The following is a 13119-nucleotide window of genomic DNA, read 5'->3' as shown; positions in this document are numbered from 1 at the left end:
AGTGATTTCCCAATGGCACATGGATAGTGTCATCATAGTGTTTGTGAGTCTCTAAGTCTGGGTTGTGAGAACAAAGGCCCCAACACATCAGGCATCAAAGTGTGTGATGTTTTACATAGGTGAAAACAATCCTAGTAATCGATTGCACCAAGCATGTGGAACCCTAGGACAGTTAAATCAAAGTGGTCACCATCATATCTATTTGCAAATTAATCAGCAAAAAGATCTGTACCCACCAATATCCATCAACTGTTTACAACTGTAAAGAAAAGATTAAAAACAAAGTAATTATTTATATATAGTATTTGAAAAATACTCAGTATTCAATTTGGGGCTTGGATATATCATGAAAACTATGCAGAGAGAAGGAATGAGAGAGAGAGAGAGAGAAAGAGACAGAGACAGAGAGACAGAGACAGAGAGACAGAGAAAAAGAAAGAGACTATTAACTATAAATTGTTTTCACCTTGATCGCAAAAACAAATCAAATGCTGGTTTATTATATTTAAAGTGGAACAAAACTCAAATTGATATATACCTACATGAGAACTGTGTGAGCTTGTAAGTTTACATAGAGTTTTATGAAATTAATATTGTAAACCAACTGACAGACCTTGAAAAATCTTCATTTTGAAGGAGCCAATTTAAAGAGTTAACTACAAGATTTAAAAACAAAAACAAAAAAATGCCAGGGATAATAATGTCCCTCAGCTTTCCATACAAATTTAAAATACAGCTTTACAAATTTATTATTGAAAGACAATAAATGGGTCATGGTGGTGCACACCTTTAATCCTGGCACTTGGATCTCTGTGAGTTCGAGGACAGCCTGGTCTACAGAATGAGTTCCAGGACAGTCAGGGCTACACAAAGAAACCCTGTTTCAGGGGGGGACGGGGGGGGGGGGGGGGGATTGCTGTCTGAAAGGGATAAAGTGTTCAAAATACAAATGTATATACATATTGTTTTCATGTAAAGAAAATAGGGGGGAAAACCCCATAGGAACTATAAAAGCTTAGAATTAATTTGGCAAAAAACACAAACCCAAGAAAGTGACCATAACAAACAAAGCCTCTGAAAGGAAATGAATACCATTTTCATAAAGCAAGGACATCTGTGCAACTATTTATATAAGCACTTTGTTGTTTGTCTATAATTCTCTAATGAAATACGCATGTTTATGCCTATTGTAGATATTAGGGGAAAAAATCTAATGATTACCCTATGCTCTTAAATAAAAAATTTACTGCTCATATGTAAGTCTAATAAATAATTAAATTCCTAAAGCAATAAGAGCAATAAAAAATAGAATATTTAATGTGCATTCTAATCATCTGTAGGCTCAGTTTCCCTTTAGGCAAAAAGTGCTAAGGTCATAATTCTTCCTTGATTTCCTATTAACACACTGCAAAAGCATAATAATTTTAAAACAAACCAAAAAAGAGGCTTAAACTGAAGGAAATGGGACAGAACCAAGAAACTAAATTCTTATTGCTGGTTCACTGAATTATTCTGTGTAGCTCTAGGCGAGTCATTCACAAGTCTCAATTCTTCTACTCTATTACTAGTGGCACTATGGAAACCAAGAATTTTTCTGAAGAGCCTTAATAAGTGACAGGACTCAAACACTGAATATGAAGATTGCTGTTATTGAGTCTAGTCTATTATGTATCTAGGAGACAAGATTGAAAAGAACAGCCGGGTGGTGGTGGCGCACTCCTGTAATCCCAGCACTCTGGGAGGCAGAGGCAGGCGGATTTCTGAGTTCGAGGCCAGCCTGGTCTACAGAGTGAGTTCCAGGACAGCCAGAGCTACACAGAGAAACCCTGTCTCGAAAAACCCAAATCCAAAAAAACCAAAAAAAAAAAAAAAAAAAAAAAGTAAAGAAAAGAAAAGAACATACCTTCAGGTTCTGGGGCCGAGTGAATTTGTTGAGAAGTGCAGTCTGAATGAGCTCCCACCTACTCCCTGCAGTTCGCTCACCATTCTTATAGGGGGGGAAAAAAGGCCAGGTCAAAGCATTTTGTTTTGCATCGTAAATTCAAAAGCCAAACATGCTAAACCATGACCCAGGGACTAAAATACTTCCAGTTTTATATTTACCTCATCTTCCACAGGGTACAAGTTTTGTTCAGAGCAAGGCATTTTAACATGTTTGTTATCCCACAAATCTTTGTAATGTGTTGGAAAAGGTTTCGGAACCTCTCCTGCTCTCAGAAGGTCTACCTGAAACACAATTTCAATTAAAAAAAAATAAATGCATAAAAACTAACCATTCCTTCTACAAAGCAATACAAGCAAAGCAGCTCAGCAAACGCTCTAAGCAGAGGCCAGCTCCCAGGCAAGAGAGCTCACGGGTCCCTCCGAGGGTGTTGCCACACCTCACTTTAACAATCACCAGGCCTTGTGATCTCTACCTGCAGTCTGAGACCCTGCTACCTCCTCACTGCTTGCCTAACTTCTGCCAACAGCTTCCTATCTGCCTCTTCTAACTCCAGCAGCTCCAGGTACTAACTCCCTGTCAACTCTTTTTCACCTTTTCGAATAGCATCATCTCTGAAAATAGCCGGTTTTAGAATCTTTGCCCAAGTTCCTACCAAAATACCATTCATTTTATACAAACCAGAACCCTCGCAAGTCCAGAAATAGCAAATTCTCTCATACCACAGCTGTCTCTATGCTTGTGTGTATACGGTCTCCTCTTTTAATACAGTTAATAGAGTTACCATCTCCTTCCTTTATGGACTTAAACCTGAATTCTCATGTTCATAGCTAGCTTTGTTTCCTTCATCATTGTGAAGTCTTTAGAAACTTTAAATAAGCAGTTAATATAGTTCTTGGTTTTAGTAGACCACGAGACAACATGTTTTTCTTTTTGGTGTGTGTTTGTATGTGTTCACACAACTGCAAAATGCATAAGCAGGTATGTGCACATGCTTGTAAAGGCCAGAGGCCACAGGTCAATATTAAGTGCCTTCCTCTATCACTGTCCACCTAACTTAAAAAAAAATCATCGCTAGTGTATGACATGTGTATACATGTGCCATAAAGCAAATATAATGATGAGTGATTTTGAGGATCAAAGTCAGGTTGTCAGGGATGTACGTACAGCAAGCACCACTATTTGCTGAGCCAACCCGCAAACCTTAATCGCCTTAAGTTTTTGAGACAGAGGTCTCTCACTAAACCTGGAGCTCACTGAACGGACTAGCCAGCCAACTCCAAAGGATTTTACTGTATCTTCTCCCCCACCTCTTAAAATTACAGGTAAGCACTGTCACACACAGCTTTTTAAAAAAAGATTTATTTTTACATTTGTTTATGTGTATATGTCTGTGTCTTATGACACATGTATAAGAGTGCCCACATAGTTCAGAAGAACATGCCATATCTCCCAGACCTGAAGTTCTAAGTAGTTGTAAGCTGCCCAATGTGTGTACTGGGAATCAAACTGAGGTCTTCTGTAAAAGCAGCAAGTGAGCCATCTCTCTAGCCCTCGCCTGGTTTTTATGAGTGTTAGAAATCTAAACACAGGTCCTCATGGTTATGTGCCAAGCGCTTTACCAATTACGTCATCTCCCTAGCCCTAAGACAGGTTTTTACTTTCACTAAAATTAAATTTCTTAAGGAATAAGCATTTAAATTTTTTCACCAGCAGATTTAAAATAGAACCTGCCATACACATATGTAAGTATGTATGTATGTACCAATGTAAACATACAATAAGCATTAAGTTTTAAGGAAAAATATAAGGTTTTCATTTCATTCTAGGTATTTCAAGTAGGTGGAATCATAAAATATGTTGGGTTTTGGGTCTGTCATTTTAATTTCTCAGAATGTTTTCAAGGTTCACCCCAATGGTATTATGTATTACAGTTCACTGAAGAGAAAAATCACACAACAATTTTTTTAAAGTGTCATATGCTATGAATGAGAGATATGTGATATCATACAGACCTATGATTCTAGATTCAATAGGGTGAGCTGAGAAAGATTAAGGTTATGACAGCATAGCTGAACTCTAAAAAACAAAGAGAAGCTAACTGGGTGTGGAGGGCAATAGTCACATAGTGTTATTTCTGTTCATTTTGATCCAGAGCATCACCCAAAGAACCACATATTAGAGGCTGAGTACCCAGGCCCTGGTACTATGAAAGGTGTTAGAACCTTCGAGACCACTTCCAGTGGAAGTAAGTCTCAGACCTCTTTCTCTCAATTCTTTGCTTTCAGAATGCCAAGAGATAATGAAACCTCCTCCATCACGCTCTCTTGCCATGATGTACTACATAGCCACAGGCCAAGAGCAGCAGACAAAAGCAATCATGGACTGAGTCCCAGAAACCCTGAACCAAAATAAATTTTGCTTCCTAGGAGTTTATTACCTCAGATGTTTTGTCAAAGTCACAGAAACCTGGCCACAAAAGAAAACGGGTACCAAGAAGCAGACTCTGTACAGTATCTCATGATGCAGTTCAGAAACATTTAAGATTAGTTTATGGTCAAAGTTTGAAGAAGCAAGCTAGAGAAGAATTTAGAATGCTATAAATGGGCCATAAGTGATGCAGGTAGCTCAGAAGACCAGAATGCTGATAGGAATGTGGACAGTAAAGGCTGTCTCAGAAATAAGGACCACTATGAATCAGACTAGAAGTCATTTGAGTTTATTCTGACAGATGATTTGTCAATGTTTATTCATCTGCTAAGACTTCCTCTAAGGATGATTTTTAAAATGGCAAAATTGATTTGTCAAATATGAAAGAAATTTAAAGCAGCAGAAAATGAAACTGCTGTGTCTCATCATGATTGCTTTTAACCACATTTATAGTTAAGAATAGAGAACAAAAAGATCTGAAAAGCTAATAGTTTAGGGAAAAAAGAGTGTGTGTGTGTGTGTGTGTGTGTGTGTGTGTGTGTTGCGAAAAGTAAAGTATTGTTGCTAAAGTGAATATCACCACTAAGAAAAGGCCAAACACTTTGTACTTGGGCAATAACAAAGACACCCAAAGGCTTCTCAAAAACTCTAAGGCCTTTCCCAGCCAGATTTTATTTGTCACAGTCTCAAAGATTAAAAATAAAATAATAAAAATAAAAAGTAAAGGTCTTGTTTTGTTTCAAAGACTTTCCAAGACAGTCACTGGGGAGGAGATCTAGAGTTCTTGCCTGCACAAGGTCACAAGGAACGTTTTTTTTCTATGTTAAGACAGAGGATTCAAAGCTGCTATAGTTCAGGGGAATCCCATGAAGCTCTCAAAAAGCAACAGATCTTAGCACTGTCCATGATTTTGATTTTATATGCATGTACTAAGAAAGTTATAAAGTCAGGGTGGATAATTCCCCTGAGATTTCAAAACAGAGTCTAGAAGACCAAGCAGTATGTGACAAACTCCACTGGCGAGCCTGGGAACTGGACTAGGGCGGGGGAGCCATAAATACAGAAGTAGTTCTGGAGCTATGCAAAGCAGGGAATGAGGAGTTACTGCTTTATAGATAAAGAATTTCCATTTGGGAAGAAGAAAGTTCTGGAAATGCATATCTGCAATGGTTGTTCAACACTGTCAATACACAATGTCATTGAATCACATACATAAAAATGGTTACAGTGGCAACCATTTATATCATATGATGTATATTTTACCACAACTTAACAGAAAGTGAAACTGGTTTTAGATGTGTGGAGTCTGAACACCTGTGAGGTGGTAACAGAGAATGATCAGAAGGATCTAATAAAAGAGCAAAAATGGAGAAGGTACTGAACCATGAATAACTCTGAACATTTTTATTTTACAAAATAACAATATCTAACATGTAGTAGATATAAAAATATAATCAAGTGGAAAGAAAAGAGATAGAAAAATCTTTGCTCTTGGGTCAGAGGCAATACCCACCCGAACAGTGACTGTGTGATTTGCAGATGGTCTTAAGGAAGGCAGACGGACCCCGCACCGAGGTGCTTTTCTCATTTCCTCAATAGGTGTTCCCAGCCATTTCTTATCTGGAGGAAGGTTAGGTGGAACGTATTTAGGGATCTTCTTTTCTGTTCTTTGATGTCTGACTTCACATTGTTCTTTTCTAAGGTCAAGGCAAATATATTCAGTCATGAGCTAGTTACTGTTTCAGTTTTCTTAAATATACATGTACAAATCTTACAAAGAATATTACTCTTTGTGTGCCAAACATGCTTTATAAGGAAGACCTACAAAACTTATTTTAAAACCTCAGAGCTTGTTTCCAATAGCCTAGAAGAAACTTTCAAACATACAAATCACCTTTAAAAACAGAAATGAGTCATAGATGCCACAGATCATAGAATCAGTTACTTCTCTGGTCTTTACAGAACCATTTCAACAAAGTAAATTTAGTATCATATACAAAAAAATACCTTAGAAAATTCCTTTTGGAATAACAGCAAAAATACATATCCAAATATACATGAAAAAATCCTAGTAGTATCATCTATAGTTACAGGGTTTCAGTGAAATTTCTCACCCAAATCTGAGTTTTCTCATTTCTAAGATACAGTGTTACATGCTTGCCTGTCAGAGAACTAGAGAAAGTATTGTATAAAAGAAGCCTTAGATAGATGCTGAATAACAACTACAGCCAACAAAATACTTTCATCTTTTAATACTGCCCACAAAGTCCATGAAACTAAACCTGACTACCAATTAAACATCATTTCTTGTTTTCTGCTTCTGGCTTTTTAGAATTTATACTTTGAAATCTAGACTTAAATTCAGATTAGCATAAATTGTTACTAAAAATGCAAATAATTTACTGTAAATAATCAATTTCTTTCTTTTGTTGTTTTTGTTGTTGTTGTTGTTTTCGAGACAGGGTTTCTCTGTGTAGCCCTGGCTGTCCTGGAACTCACTCTGTAGACCAGGCTGGCCTCGAACTCAGAAATATGCCTGCCTCTGCCTTCCAAGTGCTGGGATTAAAGGCATGCACCACCACCACCTGGCAAATAATCACTTTAATTCCCTCTACAAAATGTAAAATTACATCATGTTACAGAAGGATACTCCTAATTGCGAGGGAAGAGGGGATTACCTTCGGTCCTCTGACTTGGGAATTCTCATGAAATGATCTGTAATTTTAGAATCCCTTTTTCCATGTTGCTTGGAACTTCTACATTCTACATTAAGGGTAGAAGAGTTTCCAGATGGCTTGGCATTTAAGTCACTGGTCCCAGCGTTACTCTCTCCTTCAAATTGGAAATGCAATCTAACTTCACTTCCCTTAGTCAAATACCGTTTCCTAAGATCGCCGGCAGCTTCTCTTGCTTGGCAACTTGAGAGTTTATCTGCTGTCTGAGAGGACCGATCATCTTGCTCATCAAAGACTGGACTTGCTTCCTCATCTGCTTCTGAATCCTGACAACTGTTTTTCGAGTTGTCCACATCCATTGGGGACTCAGGCTCACTTTCTTTCTCACACGGAGATGAACCACCTAGGCTGCTTTCTTGTCCAGTCAACTTGTTGTCATTTTTTGGTCCAGCTCCAATGTCCTCGGCCCCAGCATCTGACAAAGGACTCTCTGGTAGCACACCCGCCTCCTCCTGTCGACAGCCTGTACAGTCTTTCTCAGACTGGCAAGGCCGGCTGCACTCACAGCTGCTGCTGGCTCGCTCGCCTCCTCCTGTCTGCTTTGTGTGTGTGAGCTTTAGAGGTGTAAGAAACTGTTGATTGTCTCTGTCTTCCTCATTCTCTGTGTCACTGTGGTCATCAGTCTGGGGTGACCGATCAATGTTAGCATTGCTGAGCTGCCCTGGTGCCTGAGTCCTTGCTGGAGGCTCACTTCCCAACAGCTGCTCCGCAGGCTTCCCTTCATTGTGCCACTTGCACATACTTGCAGTCTGCTGTTGGTTCAAATACTGTATACTCTTTTCTGTGGGTGATTTATCAAGATTTAGCTGAGGAACATTTTCCAATTCTCCCGCCTTATGTGGGTAAAAGTTATCTTTCTGCATCATGGAGTCAATCCTTGTATTATTATTTTCTTTACTGTAAGAAAACAGAAAGAACTAAAACCAATTTATTAAAAAAGATAGAAAGTAAAGTGATTAAAGTACTGACCAACACTATAGTGAGAAGTTTGCTCTGTGATGACCTAAATCACAGCATACTGTTTCCTGCTCTGCTTGTGTGTACTTGCACATGATGCCCTCCCCAGGGTGTGCCTGGTAAACAGCTACCTTTCCTTCAAATCTTAAGGTTGCCTCTATCTGCATTTCAAGGCCCAGGCTGGTGACTTGTTTCTTCTGCACACTCGCCACCAGCCACAGCTTTACTTGCTGCTCACACCTTCACGAGGCAGTAATTATGCCTTTGTGTCTGTACCCGCTGCTTAAAAGTCAGAAACTGTTTCTCTTTTATCTCTTCATCTCACAAATAAATGAGGGTCTCAGAGCTGGCGTGATGGCTCAGCGATTAAGAGCACTGACTGCTCTTGTGAAGGTCCTGAGTTCAAATCCCAGCAACCACATGGTGGCTCACAGCCATCTGTAATGAGATCTGATTCCCTCTTCTGGAGTGTCTGAAGACAGCTACAGCGTGCTTATATACAATAAATAAAGAAATCTTTAAAAAAAATGAGGGTCTCTATATATGAAAAAACTAAAACATTTAAAAAGCTAATGAGGGTAGATGAAGAAAGACAAAAAGAAATTAAAAACAAAAAAGAGGCAAGATAAAACAACTCCATCAATATGCTAGTCATTTCTCCATATAGAAATGTCTTTTTATACCTTTCTGATTCAGCTGTCTTAGGTCGTCTAGTATCCATCCAAGTGGTAATAGTCTTTTGTTTGAAAACTACAAAAAAAAAAAATTAAAAATTAAATATATATACATATAAATTCTTTTAAATGAAAGCATATTATGCATATAAGGCCTTTTACTAGGCTCTGCAGGTTAAACAAAAAATAGCTACTCTTTCCTACTTCAAATATTAACAGGAACAACTAATGTGTCAGTACAAATTTGAAAGTGCCCCCTAAAGAGCTATACAGCCAAATGTTTAAGATCACAGGCTCGGGACTCAGAACATCTAGATTAAAATCCTGTCCACCCACTCTGGGAGGCAGAAGCAGGTGGATTTCTGAGTTAGAGGTCAGTCTAGTCTACAGATTGAGTTCCAGGATAGCCAGGGCTATACAGAGAAACCCTGTCTTGGGCTGTGGGGGGAAATCCTGTCCACCTCATTGGCTTCCTTTGTGACTGTGTTAAAAAAATTTTTTTTTGTTTGACTTAGATTCCTCACTTATAAAGTATACATATTAATAGCATCCTTTATGGGGTTAATGTGAGGTTTAATTTATTAATTAATTGGTGTAAAGGATTAGGACACCGTGATATATGCTCAAAAAATATTAGTCCTTAATTATAATTAAAAGAGGGTTTGACCTGAATTAAGGTATTTCCAGAAAAAAAAAATCATGATAAGAAAAAGTGGTAATAATCAGTTAAGATTTCCTGAAAAAGGTAGTGCTGGAATTTTGCTTTGAAATTTAAACAGGCAGCTATGTAAAAGAAAAGGTAACAATGGCAAGGAAATAAAATGAACTGGAATAAGGAGTAAAAAATACAATTCAAAGGTCATATGAAATCATGTCTTAGAGAGCATCCTGAAGGACCCATAGAAACACAAGTACCAAAAATTGGGTTAGAAGTAACACTTTGAGCCATGAGTCCAGCATTCAAGGCTAAGAGGAGCGCTTATCAACACAAACCAGGGAGAAAGCTACTGGTCTAGGTCAGTAGTTCTCAACCGCTCAGAGCATCTAGCAATAAGGGATTCCCAGGACCACACCCACACCTAACAATTCGGAATCTTTGAGAGAAGAATTAAAGGAACTGAAATTCTAATGTGTGTGTGTTTGTGTGTGTGTGTTAATAATGAACTAAATTGAAAAATTACTGACTGAGACAAAAAAATACCTTCTTCTGAAATAAGTACAATTGAATATAGTCATCACAGACTTCAAGCTTGAAGCTTTAAGGACCTGAATGAACATAATAACACTGAGGTATTCCCCTAATTAGGTATTGAAAAAATATGATTAGGTTGATTATAAAATACTAAATATAAGATGCCAAAGAAATGACTGAATGGATATGACCAGTGGCAAAAAATAAAATGATGAGCTCAGGAGTGGATGATACAGTGAAAATAAATATAAAATCACATTTTACATAACCATTAGAAATACATATGCTGGTTTTAATATACTGGGCATGAATTAAATGTGTCTCTTTTAGTATTAAATCTTAATCATTCTTAGCTGTTTTCTAAGTAGCAATATTAAGAAGCTAAACTTAAATCATAGATCCATTCTTATTTTCCTATTTTACCTTAAGTAATATAAACAAAACAGATACAGGCCTAAGTAATTAATGTATCCATCACTGAGATAACATAAATGAAAAACATTTCAGGTGTGAGAACTTGAGATGTACATATTTGAGTTTCAGATAATTTCTATCTTCCACAAAAGTACTGAAGTATTTTTATTCAATGATTTATTTCCATTATAAAAAGTAATTTGCATAGATCTTTCTTGTTAAGCACCACTCTATGATTTGTTTTTTCTTTATGTCTCCTACAAATTAGGCTTCAAACAAACTATTAATATCAGTTGTCTGAATATAAAGGATTAGATGATGAATTTTTTTTCTATAACTCTATCTTTTCTATTTAATTCCATTAGATGGATCCAACGTTCAAAATTCAACTTTGTGAGCCCTAGTGCTAATTTGGATCATTTCAGATTTTAAAATTTTCAGATTAGAGGTCTTTAATCAGTTTGTTCTATGCAAAATTCCAAAATCTGAAAAACTCCAAAACCTGAATCATTTCTTACCTTAAGCATTCCAAGTATGGGATACTAAGCCTAAATCAGGTATACAAAGTATAGTCCAGGAAATCCTCAAATTTCAAACTGGCAAACTGCCAAACCACTATTTTTGGAATCAGAATTTAAAACTTCCTCTGTGATTAGGATTAGCTACAAGGCTGCAATGGCTAGGCTGTTTATGGTGGTCTGCATCAAAATGGTCACCACAGGCTCATACACAGAATGCCTCATCATCAGGGAGGGGCTCCATTTGAAAAGGATTAGGCGTTGTGGTCTGTATTGTTTAAATAAGTGTATAACTGGAGGTCAGCTTTGAGGTTTCAAAATCCTACATCAGGCCCAGAGTCTCTAGCTGCCTGTGGTCAGGAAGTAACTCTCAACTACTGCTCCAGTGCCATGCTCTGGACATGATGATAATGACTAAGACTCTGAAACTATAAGCAAGCCCCCAACCAATTTTGGTGTTTCATCACAGCAATAGTAACCCTAACTAAAACAACCCAGATACACAATGAGCCCTCTCAGCTCTGGACTGAGACCTCTCTATCTAGTGACCAGCATTATTATTATGGTAAAGTTATTTAGGTCTGTTTCCTTACCTAGGAATGCAGTTCTCTACTACTAAGGAGTATATGATATGTATTAGTAAGAATACAAAAATAAGAGGAAACATTGTATCCAGGCTACAAAAGAATTATTCAATAAATACATTCTCTCCCAACACTTAAATCCAGTCTCTTTCATAACTGACATGATTCTGATTTACTGTCACAGCACATCATTCACACTTATTTTCATCCACTCTGGTTCAATGAGGTGATGCAAATAGTTAAAAATTGACACAAAATACAGTAAACTTCACCTGCGTTTTCAAGGAGCACTTCACTTCCAGGAAGTCTACTATAGCCACCCAACTGGTTAAGCCATTCGCCACCAGAATGTGAACAGCATGCTGGGTTCTGCCTAAGCAGAGATTTGTAGATTTCAATCAGTGTATGAGATGTGCCCATGAAAACAAAAAGATACTCAACAGGAGGCTTTCTCTACTCCATCCACTTCTAGGATACCTATATGTAAAAAATTTCAATACCAAGTTCCATAAAGAATTCTAAGAGCCTGGCGGTAGTGGAGCACACCTGTAATCCCAGCACTTTGGGAGGCAGAGGCAGGCGGATTTCTGAGTTCAAGGCCAGCCTGGTCTACAGAGTGAGTTCCAGGACAGCCAGGACTATACAGAGAAATGCTGTCTCGAAAAATCCAAATCCAAAAAACCCAAAAAAATAAATTAAAAAAAAAAAAGAATTCTAAGATTTGCAACAACGGTTTAGTATAAAAATTTAGACTTTGAACATTCTGTTCACTGATGCTTTGGCAGGTATACAGAAAACACCGCATATGTGATTAACTCGAATTTGCTTTGGCAGAAAACTTAAGGTTCAACTAATGAGAAAAAGTTGGTAGCCCCAACAGCCCCCAGCAAGCATGCAAATAAAGTTAGTAAAACTGAAGATTATCTAAAATCAGGGCCACTATCAATAGTTCCTATGGCTCCTTTATAGCAAGGTCTCTGAAATCTACATCCTAAATTTAAAATCCATCCCCTGCTTATACCCTGAAGTATTTCACCTACTGGGCTACTGATCTGTATTTCCTGAAACTGGTCCCTCTGTTTACAGTATGAACTTTCTTTAACCCAAAGTTTTACAAACTAAAAATGATAAGCATTAATTAAGTGAAACAATAGAAAATATAAGAAGGTATTACACACATCACACATAATAAGGATGTGATTTCATGAACTATTTCAGTCACAAATATGGCATATTTATGGAACTAAGTTACAGCTATTACTGCTTACCAGAAAAATATACAGTGGCCTGAAGCCCAGAAGCTACTGCTTAACCCATCTTTCTAAAACATTAACCAAATGGCATCCTTTTGCTTTGTTTAAAGGCTTCCAGGAGGACCATTAAATACAAAATAAAGTATAATTCCTTTAAATGTCACTTAAGTTCATCCACAGTAAAGCTCACCTGAGCCTTCTGCAGCCCCATGTTCCAGTTCCAACAGTATTTAGGTATCCTGTTCCTCCTGGCTATATTATATCTACCCCTTTCATTTATACTTGTTATCCTATTATTTCAAGACTTTCATCAAGCCAGAGGCAGGAATGTACCTGATTGAGTCCCTTTAATTTTTGTATTTAGGAGGCAGGTCTGAGCTCTAGGCCAGATAGGACTATACAAACAAACAAACAAGAACA

General features: G+C 37.5%; 1 protein-coding gene across 6 annotated transcripts in view; it reads right to left on the bottom strand.

Annotated features, from left to right (window-relative positions):
• Positions 1 to 13119, bottom strand: part of Parg (poly(ADP-ribose) glycohydrolase) — a 105472-nt gene that overhangs the window by 90532 nt on the left and 1821 nt on the right. For 4 of the 6 annotated variants that reach the window (XM_052190121.1, XM_052190120.1, XM_052190119.1 and 1 more), the window contains exons 2-6: positions 8748 to 8814; positions 7051 to 8004; positions 5886 to 6069; positions 2104 to 2226; positions 1904 to 1987 (exon numbers count right to left, since the gene is read on the bottom strand). In XM_052190121.1, coding sequence (XP_052046081.1) covers positions 1904 to 1987; positions 2104 to 2226; positions 5886 to 6069; positions 7051 to 8004; positions 8748 to 8785 — 1383 coding nt within the window. In that variant the 5' untranslated portion in view covers positions 8786 to 8814. Of the gene's footprint in view, positions 1 to 1903; positions 1988 to 2103; positions 2227 to 5885; positions 6070 to 7050; positions 8025 to 8747; positions 8815 to 11718; positions 11820 to 13119 lie in introns of those variants that run through there. The other 2 variants (XM_052190122.1, XM_052190124.1) reach the window with 2 other exon arrangements.

Source organism: Apodemus sylvaticus, chromosome 8 (genome assembly GCF_947179515.1).
Source record: "Apodemus sylvaticus chromosome 8, mApoSyl1.1, whole genome shotgun sequence".
NCBI lineage: Eukaryota > Metazoa > Chordata > Mammalia > Rodentia > Muridae > Apodemus > Apodemus sylvaticus.
Note: the sequence above shows the minus strand (reverse complement) of the source record. Positions and strands in the feature narration are given on the sequence as shown.